Source organism: Leptodactylus fuscus, chromosome 1 (genome assembly GCF_031893055.1).
Source record: "Leptodactylus fuscus isolate aLepFus1 chromosome 1, aLepFus1.hap2, whole genome shotgun sequence".
In the NCBI taxonomy this organism is placed as follows: domain Eukaryota; kingdom Metazoa; phylum Chordata; class Amphibia; order Anura; family Leptodactylidae; genus Leptodactylus; species Leptodactylus fuscus.
This window is the reverse complement of record NC_134265.1, coordinates 119232717-119251117: the sequence shown is the minus strand read 5'-3', so window position 1 is coordinate 119251117 and position 18401 is coordinate 119232717. Positions and strand designations below refer to the sequence as shown.

The window sequence follows — 18401 nt, the reverse complement described above, 5'->3', positions numbered from 1 at the left end:
AGCTTCCGGTCTGAGGGAAAGGATGGACGCGTGGAGAGTCAAGTGGAACGCAAGCGTGCAGTGACTGGTCCATGCTGAAAGGTATACAGTTCTATTACACTGATAATCCTATATCATGGGATTGGCCGGGGAATCTGAGGGAAGATCACTGATTTCTTACACGAGAGTTTTCTTATGGCAGCTGCTGTGGACATGAGCTGTCTCCTCTCCTGTCTGCTTTACTAAATACTTGTATTTCCCATCATATACAGCTTTTCTTACAGCTCAACATTGTGCTGCCCCACTGTTATTCCTACTGGAAATGCATGCATACTACCATTCTACTTGTCAATGAGACCTGTCCATAGAAGTCTGATGTTGCCCTTCATATATTTCCAGGATTAATATCAGAGGAACACACAGATTTCGAAGAGAAACTGCCCCAAATTTGGAGAGTTCAAGTATTTAGTAAAACATACGTGTCAGGAGGGGCTGATAGACCCTCTACGGATCACAATTTTCCAAGATAATGTCCTTATCTGAATTGCTTTGACTTTGGTGAAAATTTTCACTATGCTGATCATTATTTCACTATGCTGACCTCTGAAGCTTATTTTCAGCACATCATTGTTGAGCACAGCAAGCGGTGACCGCTGGGGTGCTGTTACTTGTCTCGTGATGCGACACATAACATCAAGCTGATCATTAGAAGGGCCGGTATAAGTTGTTCAGTTTTCTTGTTTTGTTTTGGTGTCAGTTTCTTAACCCCTTCCCGCCGATGGCATTTTTGATTTTCGTTTTTCATTTTTGACTCCCCTCCTTCTAAACCCCATAACTTTTTTATTTCTCCGCTCCCAGAGCCATATGAGGTCTTAATCTTTGCGGGACAAATTTTTCTTCATGATGCCGTCATTAATTATTCTGTATAATGTACTGGGAAGCTGGAAAAAAATTCAGAATGGGGTAAATTTGAAGAAAAAGTGCATTTCTGCGAATTTCTTACGGGCTTCGGTTTTATGGCGTTCACTGTGCAGCCAAAATGACATGTCCCCTGTATTCTATGTTTGTGTACGATTCCAGGGATACCAAATTTATATGGTTTTATTTACATTTTAACTAGAGATGAGCAAGTACTGTTCGGATCAGCCGATCCGAACAGCACGCTCGCATAGAAATGAATGGATGTAGCCAGCACGCGGGGGGTTTAGCGGCCGGCCACCGTCAAAGCGGAAGTACCAGGTGCATCCATTCATTTCTATGGAGAGTGCTGTTTGCATCGGCTGATCCGAACAGTACTCGCTCATCTCTAATTTTAACCCCTTAAAAAAAATTCAAAACTGTTAAAAAAAAATTATTTTTCTAAAAGTCGCCATATTCTGACAGCCTATAGGGCGTCTTTTTTTGCGGGGCCAGGTGTACTTTTTAGTTCTACCTTTTTTGGGAAATGCTATTGCTTTGATCACTTTTTATTCAAATCTTTATCAGAATCAAAACAGTGAAAAAATGCCGGTTTGGCACTTTTGACTATTTTTCCCACTACAGCGTTTACCGAACAGGAAAAATATTTTTATAGATTTGTAGAGCGGGTGATTTCGGACACAGGGATACCTAACGTGTATGTGTTTCACAGAATTTAACTAGTTTTTTATGTGTTCTAGGGAAAGGGGGGTGATTTGAATTTTTAATACTTTTTTAAAAATTTTATATTTTTTTTTTTACTTTTTTTCAAAATTTTTTTTGCATTTATTAGACCCCCCTAGGGGTCTTGAACCCCAGGGGGTCTGATCACTAATGCACTGCATTACAATGTTAATGCATTGCAATGCATTGCAAAAAAACATCATTTCTTTTGCAGGCTGCATAGACCAGCCTGCAAAAGCAAATCACTGCAGACAAGCCAGGAGCCTTTACAAGCCTTTGATCGCGGCGCCGGAGGAGTTAATGTCTCCGATCAGTCCGGGGACCGATCGGAGACGTAAGCGCTGGTTGTCTACTGCGTAAAGCAGTAGACACCCGGCGGCTATGGCGGCCACCTGGGTGGCCGCCATAGTTACACACCCGGCATGCGCCGTAATAGTACGGCGGATGTCAGGAAGGGGTTAAGGAAGATTGCTAGAAATAACTTCTCAAAATAAATAGAGTGCAGTATTTCTGTAGTTGAATGTTCTAACTACCCAGTTTCTCCAAAAATAAACCCCATTCCAAAAATAAGCCCTGGCTTAATTTTGTAGGGTTTTTGCAGTAGGTGTGAAATATAAACCCTACTCCAAAAATAATCCCTAGTTACAGTAAGTACCTCCAGCGCTAGGTTACGTCACGTCACTGACGTCATGTAGAATAGGCATACCGTAGGTCCCAACCGTCCTGGACAATTGCTCCACTACCTCCCACCAGGGCAAAGAGTCCCAGCTCCTGACCGCTACTAAGCTGTGGGCTTGGCTACCTATGTGAACGGACATCAAGTCCCACCCCTGCTCGCTACCATAGATGCAGCCACTCCACTACAGCACCTCCTCCTTAGCATAAAGGAGAGGAGATGAAGAGGGTATGGTGCTACTGCCACACAAAGTGTTTAGAGAGAGTGCCTGTAAGTTTAAGAGTCACTGACTGCACCATTAATTGCGAATGTAAGTTAGGGTTAATAAACCAAAATAAAAAATACAATTATTCCAGCACTATGAGGATTGGTTAAGGAATTGTTAAACTTAACTTTTAATATAAATATATATCACAAAAAAGTATAAAAATCAAAAAATACAAAAAGGAAGAGAGACATCCAAAAACAACAAAAATAGACACCACATGATAAATCTAGCTCTGCCAAATTCAAAAAATACTGATTTGCTCCAATGAATGAAAAACAAGCCATAGCCTAAAATAAGCCGTAGCACTTATAATATAAGACCCTGTCTTACTTTCAAACACGGTACTTTGTATATATGCATAATGTCTGCTTAAAGGGATTTTCCGGGCATTTGACAACTCTCAAAGACTGCCATGGAAGGTGAAACATAAAAACCCCCAATCATACTCGCCTTTCCTCACTGCTTCGATGTCCACAAGACATCCTGTGATGTCCAAAGTCGCCACAGGAAGTCCTGCACTGCACGTGACTGCTGAGGCCAGTAGCCAATAGATTGATAGCTTCAACTGCCAGAAAAAAGGACCCAGCAAGGTATGTATTCTCCCGGAATCTTTTCCAGCCACTACTCAGGTTATTGGTTGGCCTCAGCGGTTACATGCAGTGCAAGACTTCCTATGGACAGTGGCGGACCCTGGAGTAGGTTTTTTTTTTTCCAATGTTCACCTTCCCTTGGTGTCCACTGTGAGTTGTCAGGTTTCTGGACAGTCCCTTCAAGGGTCATCCAGTTTTTCCCATGTGTATGAAATTATGGGTAATGAGAATGCCAGGCTGATATATTATGATAATCAGTCCCTATGTACAGCGTTGTGAAACGTGATAAATCTTGTTCATATTAGCTGTCTCTATTCCAGGATGGATTCAGATGCATGGCAGGTGGTCAGCAAGAAAAAAGCCAATAAGAAATCATCCCGGGTAAAGCATATTACAACTGCTGCATCTGCTGCTACTGAACCGCCTCATAACTTGTGTCTAGCTAAGGATTGCACCGATGTAATAAAGCGAATTAATGAGACCATGTAAGTTATTAATTTATTACTGTACACAGTATAAGGCCACACATAGCATAGATGGAGATGGCCTTACCTGCATCAGTTAGCAATTTATATTCTAAGTTCACACTTTGTTCCAACAGGATCATTTGAAATCCACCAAACACATGAACAAAACCAATGCAACTATCTTCACATTTGCTTCCCTGCATAAGTTTATTTGTGATGACATTAGTATACATGCTAGGAGGTCACCACACCATATAGGTGTGAATATAGCCTCATAAATTCTCACAGTAACAGCTTTTGTTATATACAGTCCCTTGCTTTAGCTAGTCTATCCATCACTACACTATAAGGCAGCATCTTTCTTTAGTAGGTTCTCTACATTGCAGAGATACCCTGTTTCTGTTAACATTCAAATGAGCTGTTTGAAGCAACAACAGCACTGCCATTGCTCCCAAGAGGTAAGCAGCAATACCGTCATAGCTCTTTTGCTTACTGACAAAAATGCCAATATCTTCACAACAGAGGCTCCGATTCACAAAGAAAAACATCCTTTGATTGCTGCTAATCTTACATATCTATCTGCAGACTCTCTTAAAATCTGAAACTTCTTTATAGATCCTAATATGACTGTTTAAATTATCTTTTATGTTTTTTTTATTTTAACAGGGCAGATCTGCAGATGTCTGATTTTTGGGTTTCTTGCCAAGGTGAGAATGTTTTGACCTGGACTATGTAAACTATTCATTCTAATATCAGAAAATTCAGATTGTTGTCCATTTATTTCTGTTATGCTGTTGCTGATACTGTGATGTCATTGTGTTGATACCAATGACACCCGTTTATGGTAGGTTAATTGGTTAAAGGAGTTATACAACAAAAATATTTATCCTCTATCCAAGGTGTCACCATCTCAGGACCTTCCTGTATAATTCAAACTGGGTAGAATATTATTACATAGTCTTTTCCCAGAGGCTCAAAATCTAAAACCTAAAGCTTCTGTTGATTATAAGAAGCTTATTATTAAATTATTTAGGCAAATATAAATAAAAATAAAAATTAATTATGCTTACCCTGTCACTTTATCAAGACAGGAGAACCCGAAAGGTGTTCCCTATCCTCTCAACATGGGATAACTAAAAAAACGGTACAACCCCTTTAAAATTTTGGTCCAAAGTAAGGTATATTATAGGTGACGACAAGTAGACGGTAACGCTCAGCCCACTAGATAATTGTCCAAAAGTATAGAAAAAACTGGTCACTTACAGTTCTTGATGAGTAATAAAAACAACTGGTGTGTGAACGGAATCCAATATGGAGTGCACAGATAGAAGTTCCTCCGGCCGGGATCGCAGCAATGCATATGATAATAGCAGAAAATCCAGCACCCAGGAGTCCGGTGTAATTTTAGATTAAAACTTCACTTTTATTTCAATGGAGTCGTACTCCGAAGGTAAAAACAAGATATCCAAGTGTGAGTCCGAGTGCAGAGATGGATTACTGCATAGCCATGGCATAGCCAGTAATCCATCTCTGCACTCGGACTCACACTTGGATGTCTTGTTTTTACCTTCGGAATACGACTCCATTGAAATAAAAGTGAAGTTTTAATCTAAAATTACACCGGACTCCTGGGTGCTGGATTTTCTGCTATTATCATATGCATATATTATAGGTGGTATAAACTTAGACAGTCTAAATATGCAGCAGATTTATCATCTGGGATAAATGTAGTATGTGGACAGCATGGCGGCTCAGTGGTTACCCTAGTGCTTTGCAATGCTCCAACAAAAGACAACATCTGCATGGATTTTGCTGTAAATTTTGCTTATATATGAAGTTCAATGAAATATGTTTTGTTTCTTTAATTTTCAAAATTTTCAAAATTTTCAAAATAGCTTTGTTGTCAGCTATTTATATATTTCTCCCAGATTGTATTCCCAGTTGTCAAGATCTATCACCAGTAACTTCACATGACAGCGGTATTTCTGAGGAGTTAATGGAGAAGTTGAACCTTGAGAACTCTACATCTACCTGCATTTCTCTCCAAGACTTTGACTGCGTGTGCTATGGTCTAGGAAATTTTACATCATGTGTTATATCCAGACACCAAATGGCCTTCTTACTGTTGTTCCTGGCACATTTTAAGGTGATTGAACATCATGAGAATACACCACAGTGTTAATAATTGTTTGTCCTCCATTTTCTATTTCTGAAGGTTAAAGGGGTTTGCCCACTATAATAAGTGATGGCATATCCCTAGGATATCACTATGTTATAGGAGTTGACCAGTGAGATTTCTGCTGGTCCTTAGAAGGAAAGGAGCGCAAGGTCAAGGGTGGAGCTATACAAATGTAAAACTTGAAGGGGGGAAAAGCTTCTTCTTTTTAGAGGTCACTAGATATCTAGTCACAAATTATTGTTCCCAGACCATAGAAAGTCTCTTCATTCATTATTGTATCTATTGGCAACCTAGCAAGAAAGAAAATGGTCACCACTAAGATGGTTAGAGAAAATCTATAAAACTACACAGTTGTTTCCGGATAGAATGCGGGCAATATCATCTCCTATGGCACATAGTTCATGTAGACTCATATACATCAGTATTTTTCAGTTAGTTTGTCCCTGTCATTGCGGTTAAAGTATGAAAATTTCAACAAAGTTGTTGATGCAAAGAAAAGAGATTACAGTGACATGTCTGGTCCTTTGGAACTAATTTCTTTTTATTTTTTATATATATTTTTTTAGATCCTGAGACACCAGTGCTATGTTTTTGATCCAATATTTTCCCCATTGGAGATTGCTGTACTCCAAGAACTAGGCCTGACTGTTGTGGCGAAAAATGAAGTAAGTTGTGCTAACAGGTCCTCTATTGATTTTTCATGTTTGGCTTTATGGCTGGACAGAGGTTTATTGCTACATAAGAAAAAGAAAAATACACAACAAAATTCATACAAATCGGCAAAAATGATCTGGAATGTCAAAAAAACGTAGGCACAGAAGTGTGAGCATTTGTTGCATGGCAGTTGGATACACACACTAGTCATACTAGGGTTGGGCAGATAATCGTAAAAATACCAAAACCAAATGTCGGTTCAATCAATGTGAATTTGCTCACATCGATTATTTCAGTTAGTTTACATCCATGCCATCCTATCTTACTCTGCCATTGGCTAAAGAATATGTCCAAAACTAAAATTCAGTGGTATGGCTTGGCATGTAATTAGGGTGTTTGTCATATAAAAAGGGTGTATTTGTTAATCCTAATGAAGGTAAAATGTTCAAACTATATTGATTTTCATTTAGGTCATAATCACTCAGCCCTTGTTTATGCAGTTTTGCGTTATATGCACTTTATAGGCTTTAACCACTTCTGGACCGTCCATTGGGTTTTTACTTTCGCATATTGGTTGTCTTGAATCGTGCAGTTGCAAAAGTAGGGAGCTGGCTGTTACTACACCCGGAGCTCCTCTAGAGAAGGCAGGGACGGTTTATTACTGTCCCTGCCTTTTCAATCACTGTGTACACAGCGTGCATTGAAGTTTATTACTATACCCAGTGCAATGTTCCCAAATCGGAGACTGCAAGCATGGTGGATTTATTTGGCATAGGTTGTGTGTGCAGTACAGTAGCAGGAGGGAGATGATGGTGATGATGATTGATGATGATCTGAAAGTGAAGGATCATAGATTGTAAGCTCTTGTGAGCAGGGCCCTCAGTCCCATTGTGTGAAATGACGTTCTTTGTTTTGTATCTGTCTGTATCTGAACCCTACAAATTGTACAGCGCTGCGGAATATGTTGGCGCTATATAAATAAAATTTATTATTATTATTAAGGATGAACCTGTGTAACCACTCACCTGTTCTTTACAGCTCTCACCTGTAGATCATCATCATCTCCTTCCTCCTCCCGTCTCTTACTACAGTGCACACAGCCTTTGCAAAGGGAATCCACTATGGATTCTAGTGTCTGGTTTTATCTCCAGGCAAATTCTAAGCCAATACACTTACATAGCAGAGGCTTTGTGTGCAGTGAAATAATGCAGCAGGAATAAGATATACCTATACACCTATAAGCAGCTACAAAATCTTAATCGCACTTACTGTGTTCCGTCTCCTCTCTCTGCTGCTAGAGGGGTTTTATATAAAAATCAGTAGTGGACAGTGGCTTAGCATGAAAACAATTGTCATTTTGTTTAATAAATTATTAAAAATGTGATATCTTAGTAGCATGGTGTGTAAAATATCTAGTGTCTGTATTTGCTGCTGATGTACATAAGTAATGTGTTCCCACTTTATTACAGGAGGGTAAGCATGCTGTCTGTAAAGCCACGGTGTTCTACATGCCACATTGTGGCAAGGCGCTGTATAATAACTTGCTCTGGAGGAATTGGTCATGTGATGCTTTGTCGCAAATGATCATCATTGGGAACAGTTTCAAGGGAATGGAAGAAAGGTAAGCAATTAGAATAAATCCCTATTTTATGCTAAAACTATATTTCCTTTTATCAAAATGTCTTTTCTTATAGACTGGTTTCCAGAATCCTACAGAGAGATTACATTTATATTTATAAGGTAAGTTCTGTTATAACACATCGCCCTACTCGATAGTATTCTTTTCTATTCTTGTCTATTGAGCTACATCATTATTCCAGCATCAAGTATTTAACACCATAGGTTATATTTTCCATAGGATAGGGGTCAGCTGATAGAGTATGGCTCAAAAAAAACTGAATGGGGTGGCAGTTGAGTATGCACTCCGCTTCTTTGTAGAGTAGGATAGCTGAGCACTGTGCTAGGCAGCAAGAGGTCTGAAGATGTCTTGTGCATCATAGGTATGGATATGGCATGTGAATGTGTTCCCTGCTGTATAGCACCTTGTTTCTAAGAAATAGGAACATTTATTTTAATAAGGGTATGTTGGGACTTTGGTTTAGCGGCTTAGGGCTACCTAATTGTTATGATCAGTGCTTGAATATACTTGTAAATTGGGCTATGGATAAAACTTCAAAGGGGCTTATACAAAAATAATTGGACGAAATAGCCTCTAACACATTTAGAGTAATCTCAGCTCCAACCACATACATCTCCCCCAATGACAAATGTACTGCTTTTAAATATTGACTATCCATTGTAACTAAATATGTTTTACAGAGGTTGGAGCTTCCGTTTCCACACAAATCTCCATAACATTTACGTCTCTTTACACGGCAGTATAACTAAATGATAAAAATCCTGAAGCCACCAGTAGGGGAAGGTTTTTTTTATATGGATTTATTTATGCAGCCCCCTTTTAACTCAATAGGAGCTATAATAATGTCTAAGCATTGAGCTTCCCCAACTGGAAGCTGCAGAAAAATGATGCATAGGCCAGGTTCACATCTGCGCACCCGCCTCCACTTTCCGGTTTCCGTATTCTGCCAACAGAAGACGGAAACCTGGCAGACAGTGTCGGGCCGTGAGCATTTTGTGCTCTCCGTGGCAAAACCGTTTTTTTTTTATAACCGGACACAAAGTCCTGCATGTTGGACTTTGTGTCCGGACAGCAAAAAACGCTCACAGGCGCTCACGGCCAGACACTTTCCAAACCCATTCAAATGAATGGGTTTGGAAACTGACTGCAGGTTTCCATCTCCTGTCCAGTTTCAAGGGCAGGAAACGTAAACCTGCAAAACGGAGATCGGGCGCTGGTGTGAACCCACCCTTATGTGTCAGTAAGAAGCAGTACAGTGGGCAATGCTATTATTATATAGGATTTAACTTTTCTGTATTTCCACAGAGTTTGCAGGTTGTAGAAGAAACGTCATTTCCAGAGAGTGATCGCTATAGCGATGTTTTCAATGACACATCCATTCATAGGTTTCCTATTGGAAAACTAAAATCTTTACATGAGAAAACATGGCAGTCTCAAGATGAACCTCAATATCAAAACTGTGAAGACCTTGAAATCATCCTCAGTCCCACAAGATAGCAATGACTGTTCCACTGTGAGAAACATCAAGGAAAGGCATTTTGTTATTTCTGTGTATTTTTGGCTGCTGGTAGAGAGGCTTGTGTGACAGTGGGAACTGGCGACTGTTCTTGTACTAGACACACAGGTACAGTACTTGTGCACAGATGACATGGACCCTACCATAAAAACCTGGGCCAATGAGACAACATTCCCAGGAGAAGAACATTTGCACAAAACCACATTACAGAATTGCCAAAGTTAAAAGCTCACAATCACAAACATCCCAACACAATGAAGATGTTGTACTCCAGGACCACTGTATTGCTGACCACTGAACCACCATACCACAAGACAGTGGCAGCTCGCTTAAAGGGGTTATCTCATGAATCATTGTTTTTACACAAAAGCCAAAAAGGCTATTAACTGGTATTTTATAAAATATTATAAAATTAAAACTATAAATTATTATAATTACCGTATTTTTCGGACTATAAGACGCACTTTTTTTCCCCCAAATTTGGGGGGAAAAGAAGGGTGCGTCTTATAGGCCGAATGTGGCGCCTGGCATCCGCTGTAATAGAGAGGCGGAAGCCGGCAAGTGATAGACGCCATTACAGGTGCCGGGGCCTGAGACATCGCTGCCCTGCCCTGAATGAAGCCAGCAGCAGCTCCTCCGTCCCCCCGCCGCTGGCTTCATGCAGGGCAGGGCAGCGATGTCTCAGGCCCCGGCACCTGTAATGGCGTCTATCACTTGCCGGCTTCCGCCTCTCTATTACAGCGGATGCCAGGCGCCACATTCGGCCTATAAGACGCACCCTTCTTTTCCCCCCAAATTTGGGGGAAAAAAAGTGCGTCTTATAGTCCGAAAAATACGGTAATTATAATAATTTCTTGAATTTAATATACTTTCTTTCTGAATTTAATAATTTCTTGAATATAATAACTTCTTGAATTTTAGCAGCTGCGCATTGCATCAGATGTGCATGTCTTTCTTCTATCCGGTCACTCCTAATAAATTCTTACCTCTGTCCCACACTTTAAACTGTAGCATCAGGGTAGGTAGAGTCCTCCCATCTACCTGATTCACTCCTGCCTCCAGCAACCGCACAGGATGTTGCCCATTCGAGCCCTGTGACACCAACCTCCCGGTCACCCCCACAGAAGTAATTTCACCCCATTTGATTCTAATATGTTGTTTTTTTTCTACAAGAGTTCCCTAAAAATGGTATGTATTCTATGTAAATATGTCATGAGAATCCACATTGGAGAATTGTTCAACAAGTATAGAGCCTGAGGCATTAAAATAATTTTTAATAAGATTACCCGGGCCCACTATGGACATAGGAGGTTTACACAATGTATTAACTTTTGGGCGACAATGCACCAGGAGATCAAGGTTTAGCACCACATAATCCAGTAGTCCATCAGGCACTGACACTCCCAAATATTACCCACCACCTGGATATGTATCTTGGGTAGCGAGGCAGGAAGTGGATCTACTGGTAACAGTATCGACTTATCCCAATCAATGAGGAGGCTGAACCATCGGCAAATCTCAGTAATAAGAGACCTCACTGGTAATAAAGACCCAACATCTCCCTCATACAGTATCATTATCAGTGTAAAGAGAGATACAGTCTTCCATGATATTGCACTGCCATTCTTGAATCATCAATGATATCCTAATTCCGCAGGATTATGGTTTAATGGCCAGCGCGAAGAGGAGGGGAGACAATGCAAAGATTCTAGACAACAGGCAATTCACCCATATATATGCAGACGGAAGAATACAATAGTTGGACATACAGTAGGTGAAATTTAGGGCCAAACACCTTCCTATGCAAATTGGCCCATAAAAAATTCCACGCAATGCTCTCAAAAGCCTTAGTAACGTCGAAGAAGAGGATTGCCCTGGTTCCAGAGCTGTCATCCACAAGCTGAAGATTCATGAAGAGGCGCCTCAGGTTGACAACCGGAGATTTGTTGGGCATAAAGCCTGTTTGGTCCTTCATGAATAACCCAAATGAGTCTGTTGGTCAAAACCTTGGTCAGTAGATTAACATGGAAAGAGAGCAAAACGATTATACAATAAGAGACTGGACTGACGGGGTCCTGGCCTGGTTTAAGTAAAAACACTATGATTGCTTCCCTCATAGAGACGGGTAGACTTCCCTCATCCAGTGCTGCTTGAAACATAGACAAGCATAAGCTCACCACATAACTTAAAGAGTTCGCTAGGGAGTCCATTCACCCCAGGGGCCTTTTCATTACTAGCAGGCTAATAATAGCACCCACAGAGTAAGCAGGGCCTTATCAGATGGTCTAGGCACGAGAAGGTCTTCGAGAGAGACAACTCATTCCTCCTTGTTTGTGTGCACCTGGGAGATTTACACCCCAGCATAGAAGTCTTTTAATGTGTGAGGAATATCACGGATTCTCTGTGACCAGGGAACCATCAGTCCCCCTGTAGGTATGTTATAAGCAATGAGCCTTGTTGAGCTCCAACAATAGTAGCCAATAAACGCAACGTGCACCTGTACTTCTCAACCCATCTGGCTCAGCAGTTACTGAAATGGGACTACTCCTGCAGTAGTGACTTGGTGGTTCCCTGCAGTGAAGAACAAATCCCATAGTGGGTTAAGGGTGACAATACGGATTTTTTCCACAATGCCTCCAGGAGTAACCTAAACAAGTTCAGTGAAACCGTTAAGTTGCATTACACCAACTCTAATGCTGAATAATCAAATCACAAAAAAAAAATCATTTGCATCTATATTATTTACAATAATATAGATTTAATATTTGCAGATCATTTTCATCAATTATTGTTGAGGTGATGGTTTTTAAAAAAATCCAAAAATCCTTGGGTTTTCTCCAGTGAAGGAAGTGGGACAAAGTAACTATGGGCAATAGGGACACACTGATTAAAAGAGGAAAAAAACTAAAAATAACAGGTTTTGACTTGGTTGTAAATAGGTTCTTGAGATTTCAGGATCGATTTTAAAATCTGATTTCTGTTTTCCAGCCGATCCTGATTATGAAATCTGTTCGATCGCTGATTGGAATCCAATCTTTTCCGATCGCTCAACCTTAGTCAATGCTTCTCTATGGGAAAAGTCACTTTTAGGGTTGAGCCGATCTTGAGATAACCTCTGACCTCGATCCCGCTGGAAAAGATTGGGATCGGAATTCCGATCGTGATATTTACTCGATCGCCCATCAGAATCCGATCTTTACTGATCCCGATCGCTCAACCCTAGTTGTGAATTATTATTTAGAAAAATTTCCACTGCCTACAATGTATAATCTAATGATGTTTGGTATATCACAGCACTGACCAAAACTTATGTTGCATTAAATGTTTAGATTCACATGAGTAAAAAGTCAATGAATAAAAGTCAAAACTGTCAGGTTTATTAAAAGGCATGTTGTAAAGTCTTTAGACAGCAAAAATATTTCATCTTATTAGAAAAGAAGTAAAAATAACAATAGAAAACATGAAAGCAGACAATAGTAAGGGAGCGTTCACACTACCGTTGGTGTCCGACAGGTAGTGTCCGCTCCTAGTGTCCGCTCAAAATCTGTCACGGACATTAGGAGCGAACACTAGCTGTGTCCGTGACACCTGTCATTAATTTCAATGGGCATTGGGTGCGTTCTTTTGCACTCCGTGCCAGTCCTTCCCTGTCCGCAAGAGAAGATGTCCGACTTCTCAAGCGGACAGAGGAACCCTGCATGCAGGGTTTTTCTGTCCGCTTGAGAAGTCGGACATCTTCTCTTGCGGACAGGGAAGGACGGGCACGGAGTGCAAAAGAACGCACCCGATGCCCATTCAAGTGAATGACCGGTGTCACGGACACAGCTAGTGTCCGCTCCTAATGTCCGTGACAGATTTTGAGCGGACACTAGGAGCGGACACTACCTGTCGGACACCGACGGTAGTGTGAACGCCCCCTTACTTGCATAGTTAAATGTATCTCTTCTATCAGTTGAGCCTCTTCGTTCCTGTAATGACGGTGTCAAAAGGCAACTGATTGACAGGTCACCAAATGTAAACTTTCAATGTAACCGTCATCGAGATCAGGGGCCAAAGACCCTCTGAGCTTTGGCAGTACCAATTGATGAAATGACTAAGGGGGAGAGGTATTTATCTGCAAAGCAGTCACACAGCTTACCATAGAGATGCAAACTTGTAATAGAAGGTTAATAACGTATAGTACTTGTGTATTTCACTTTCCCTATGAACATCAGTCTTATACTAGTATATACTCTTGAATTAGTTCCGGTGAGGAGATGAGGGTGACAAACCTTAAGTATACTTGTAGCCTACTCAAGGTATAATCTTCTTGTGATATCTGCACAAAGTTTTCATAGAAATCTCCTGGAAGTGTGTAATTGTACTACAGATGGAAAGGTTTCATCCAGTTTACAAAGGCTATAGTTGGATTCTGCAGCTGGAAGTGAAGTGGTTCTCTTACTATTCACTTTCCTGTAATGTGGCATGTAAACACAGACTGGTTTTGGCTGAGAGTGTAACTAAAATGATTTGACCATACAGAAGCCTGCCTAACATCTAAAGGCACAGTGCGGCATATCAAATTCATATACAGACAGATATACAGATGAGATCCATTAGGATCCACATAGGTAATGTCCATGAAAAACGGCCATGTCAGTGGCAGGGGCTCATTCACAATACATAATGGCCATGTGATCGCCATTTTTAATACGGTTGTTGCACAACTGCTTTAAAACCTATGATTGTCTATGGATCTATGTCTGTCAAAACAGACAAAGATAGATTGTCAGTTTTTATGACAGGTGTAAAAAACAGTTTTTTTACATTGCACTGAATCATATATTATTACTGCTTTTGTTGACTTTGTTGCTGGTATGATTCGTGATAGTTTTTGATGGATTTGTTTCATGTAATGCAGGTAATATTGCAGGTATGCATTAGTTCACACTTGTCTTTTCAGAACGTATAGCTATACAGATGGTTTGTGTATTATCTGCTCTATGGTCACAGGAACTGGCAGCTATTGGACTGTTTTGACTATAGGTAATAGATAGTATTTAGTGGATGGATGAATGAATGTCAAGAGTTTCTAGAGATGCTGCATGAGTAGATTTTACTATACAGTACCTATCCTATATAGCTAGTCTGTGCACAAACTGCATAGATTAAAGTATAATATGTATACCTTGGCCATAGGCTAGCACTAAAGGCACGTTTGTTTAGACAGTACACTGCATCTCTGGACATCAGTGCTCACTTAGGTCTCTATTTAGGGGCTACATAAGCTTATAGTTTACATTACAAAAATGAGTAACATGTTGTATGAACACACACAAGATACCAAACCCCTTCTAAGGGACCCCTTTCCATGATCCACAGTGAAAAGCTGCGGAGTCAGCAGATCCTAGACTCAGCTATTCCATATGTTATATGAAATTATGGAAATATATGATGACAACTTTCTCCATCAATGATAGCCGACCAATGCGGGTTTCAGAAGCCAGACCCACAGCATGCAGGCAGGCTACCAGGCTGGCTACCTTTCTAAAAGGAATAATCTAGATGTGACCACCTTTTAATTCTTGGCATATGTATGCTCACAGTATTATCATTTTGTTGTAAGACTAGCAAAAATACATAGAACAAGTAGGGTGCAGCCCACAGTCATATAAGAACTCATATGTACACATACAACTACTGATCCTACATACTGCTTCGCTCATGCGGCTGGTATGCATTGACCTTCATTGCTTGACATGTGAGCTTAATGTTGGAATATCATTTCTGTAACAGGTTTACATGATTGTTACTTATTGTATCTACCGTAAGTTATTAAAATATATTAATATATGGTAACCTTTGTTTAGGCTTATGAACATAGATAAAGGCTTTACTGATAGTGAAGAATACGTGATAGGCTTATGAGCTTTGCGTGCTCTGTTACTTTATGTCTACTACGGATCATGAAAGGAGAAGCACTTGATAAAAAGGTGCTAAGTCATGAAGCATCTGGTTGGGTACGGTTAAAGTAGTCTGAAGAAAACTCAGCTTTTTGTATTAGGTTGCCTTATTGCTGCTCCCTATTATTGGTTGAGGCAGTTCCCGAGCTTCTCATGACAGCAATAATTCACTGCCATGGTCAGCTCAGGCCTGTGTGCCAACCTACAGAATGATCTTGTTGAAATGAATGAAACATTAGGCAGAGCTCTTGATGTCTAACCAAAAGATGAATTTCCTGTTTTCACCCTGACTTATACCCCACAGTGATCTACGAAGCCTAGTAAAAATTCATTATATGCCTTGAAGGAAAAGAGGTCAGACGTCACTTGGATTGAAGGCAAAAAGTATGAGCACCCCTGAGATATATGCACAGATCATCTGAGCTAGTACATGCTTATAAAAGTAATGTAGTGTTGTAAAGCAAAAATCTCTATTACCATCTCACCATTATTCACATTGTGAAAAAGCCATACTATAGATATATAAAACATTATACACAAGTATAGTCAGAGTCTAAGAGTATGGTAATATTCAGCCTTGAATAATTACCACAGAAATCCAGAGCCCATTCTTGGAAAAGAAATCGAGAAAAGAATTGTATTGCTAGCTGGTAAGTTATTTGTCTCTTGATCTTCCCACTGTTGGGGAAATTCCTTTTATATTCATCTTTGTTGGTCTTCTAGACCGTAAGTTCTCATCATTTTTTTATGTGCCTTCTCTTTCTCTGTTACAGCAACACCCACATTTTTCTGTCCATCTTTGGGGCCTTAATTTACTCCATCTACTTTATTATCGTCTTCTTTGATATCAGTCTGTTCCTTAACCCCATTTTGGACATCACTATTATTAGTTGCTTCATTATCTTGATCCTTTGTTTCTTCAGCTTCATCCTTAGTTTGATTATCAGCCCCATCTTTCTTTGCCATACCATCTTTGTTTTTCTCTTCAACTTCATCTTTCTTTTCACTGGCATCTTTCATTTGGTTTGCACCTTCATCTTTTTCTGTAGTGACATCTTTGACAAGGTCTCCTTTTTCATCTTTTTCTGTAGTGACATCTTTGGCAAGGTCTTCAGTTTCATCTTTTTCTGTAGTGACATCTTTGGCAAGGTCTTCAGTTTCATCTTTTTCTGTACTGGCATCTTTGGCCTGGTCTTCAGCTTCATCTTTTTCTGCAGTGGCATCCCTAGGTTGGTCTTCAGCTCCTTCTTTTTGAGCTTCAGCTTTGATAACATCCTTCGTCTTCTCAGTACTTGCGTTTTGTTCCTCACAAATGAATCCTCCTTCTTCTTCTAATTGCTCTTCACCAATATCTGTTAAATTTAGATTTTGGGTATGTTTTCCTTCGCTGATGCTGCAAAGTTAAGTGAAATAATTTGTGTTAATGTTTCCAATGTATAATTTAGAATTTATAGTACATTACAAAGTAAATCAGTGGCCAACTATCTCTTACCCAACATTGATCCGTAAAATGCCATTTAAGAGGTTCAGCTGCTGCAATAGGGTGTCAATCCCTGGAGGAACAGTCTGTGAATATAAGGTATGTTTTAATCCAGTGAAAATAAATACTATACTACTAAAGAAGAAAATTAAAAGTGTCACTAAATAAAAGGTCCATATGGCCTAAAGTGAGCTAAAGTGATGTAAATCTATAGCGTAGAAAAGTGAAATGACCCAGACCTATACAAGTATTCAGGAAAGTTTTTACTTCCTTCTCAATACTATATTATTATGTATATTCTATATGGGGTAGCACCCAAGTGCATGGTCCAAAATTTCTATATCATGTAAAATGTCTGTTATAAGAATCATCCTCAGACCTATATATAGAAATTAATACTTAGAAATTATACATTTCTAAATCTCCTCATGCACAGTACCCCTGGTTACCTGGACATGAGGTAAGGTAGAAATAGATCCATTTTTGTAGATCTCATTCATGGTCCGCTGGAGGTTGACGGCTTGTTGTGTAACATGTTTCAGGAAGGCAGAACTCTCTCTAGTCCGTTCGTGGCAATCTCCAAGCTAGAATCAATGACATAAGAAAGCATGAATACATGTCTTGTGTGTGAATTTACTTCAGGGTGGTATTTAAGTTATATTCATGCTAACTGAGATGTTCATGGAGTTAAGTCATAAATAATCCAGGCAGGTCTGACTAGACAAGTTGTGATAAATCTGATGTATTCTGCACTGGACGGGGTACTGACGGACTTATTGTATGTTATCTTTTAACTATAAGTACTCTTTAACTTATGTCCTTGTAGTGTTAAGCAGGTGCATGAAATCAGGAAGCTGCAGAATCAAGATCTCCCATAGAGAAGACAAGGGTGGGTTTATTACCCACCACCCAGTTATGGGAGCCCCCATGAAGCGGAACCTCTCTGAGTGATCCATCGGGGGCCAGGAAGTGTAAAAGCTGCAGATCAGCTCCGTAGTTCAGTTTAGAAGGCTGCATTCCTCCTGTAACTGGAGCTAAATGTTTACATTGTGATAAAGTTGAGTCTCTGCGCCAAGCTGATGAGATGCAAGTACATCGAAACAGCTGTCCTTGGCTGAGAGACTGTATCTGGTAAAATCCCATCATCATTGCAAACAAAGGCCTCTGAGAAGGTCGGCATGATGTTAAAGGGAGCGCCCTCTATAGGTTTGCTTGACTGAGACTCTGTCTTCCTAATTACATCATGGAAGATAGACTTGCACATTCTCAGTCAGCGCCCTCTATTGGTGTGCATACTGGAGGCACTGGCATCCTACATCATGGAAGTCAGATTTGCATATTCTTCCCATGTTACATTGTGATATTAAGAC

General features: G+C 40.1%; 2 protein-coding genes across 3 annotated transcripts in view; one reads left to right on the top strand and one right to left on the bottom strand.

Annotated features, from left to right (window-relative positions):
• The first annotated feature begins 9 nt into the window (after positions 1-9).
• Positions 10-9982, top strand: SRRD (SRR1 domain containing). The gene is made up of 8 exons (XM_075262787.1): positions 10-81; positions 3475-3639; positions 4288-4328; positions 5550-5767; positions 6367-6465; positions 7924-8075; positions 8149-8194; positions 9399-9982. Exons 2-8 carry the CDS (start codon positions 3476-3478, stop codon positions 9588-9590), a joined length of 912 nt encoding a protein of 303 aa, XP_075118888.1. The 5' UTR covers positions 10-81; position 3475; the 3' UTR covers positions 9591-9982.
• Positions 9983-13528: 3546 nt separating this feature from the next.
• The window catches only part of LOC142205649 (clustered mitochondria protein homolog), a 35257-nt gene continuing 30384 nt past the window's right edge, over positions 13529-18401 (bottom strand). The window contains exons 24-26 of one of the 2 annotated variants that reach the window (XM_075276545.1): positions 17481-17615; positions 17044-17117; positions 13529-16944 (exon numbers count right to left, since the gene is read on the bottom strand). In XM_075276545.1, coding sequence (XP_075132646.1) covers positions 16359-16944; positions 17044-17117; positions 17481-17615 — 795 coding nt within the window. In that variant the 3' untranslated portion in view covers positions 13529-16358. Of the gene's footprint in view, positions 16945-17043; positions 17118-17480; positions 17616-18401 lie in introns of those variants that run through there. The other variant, XR_012716640.1, reaches the window with a different exon arrangement.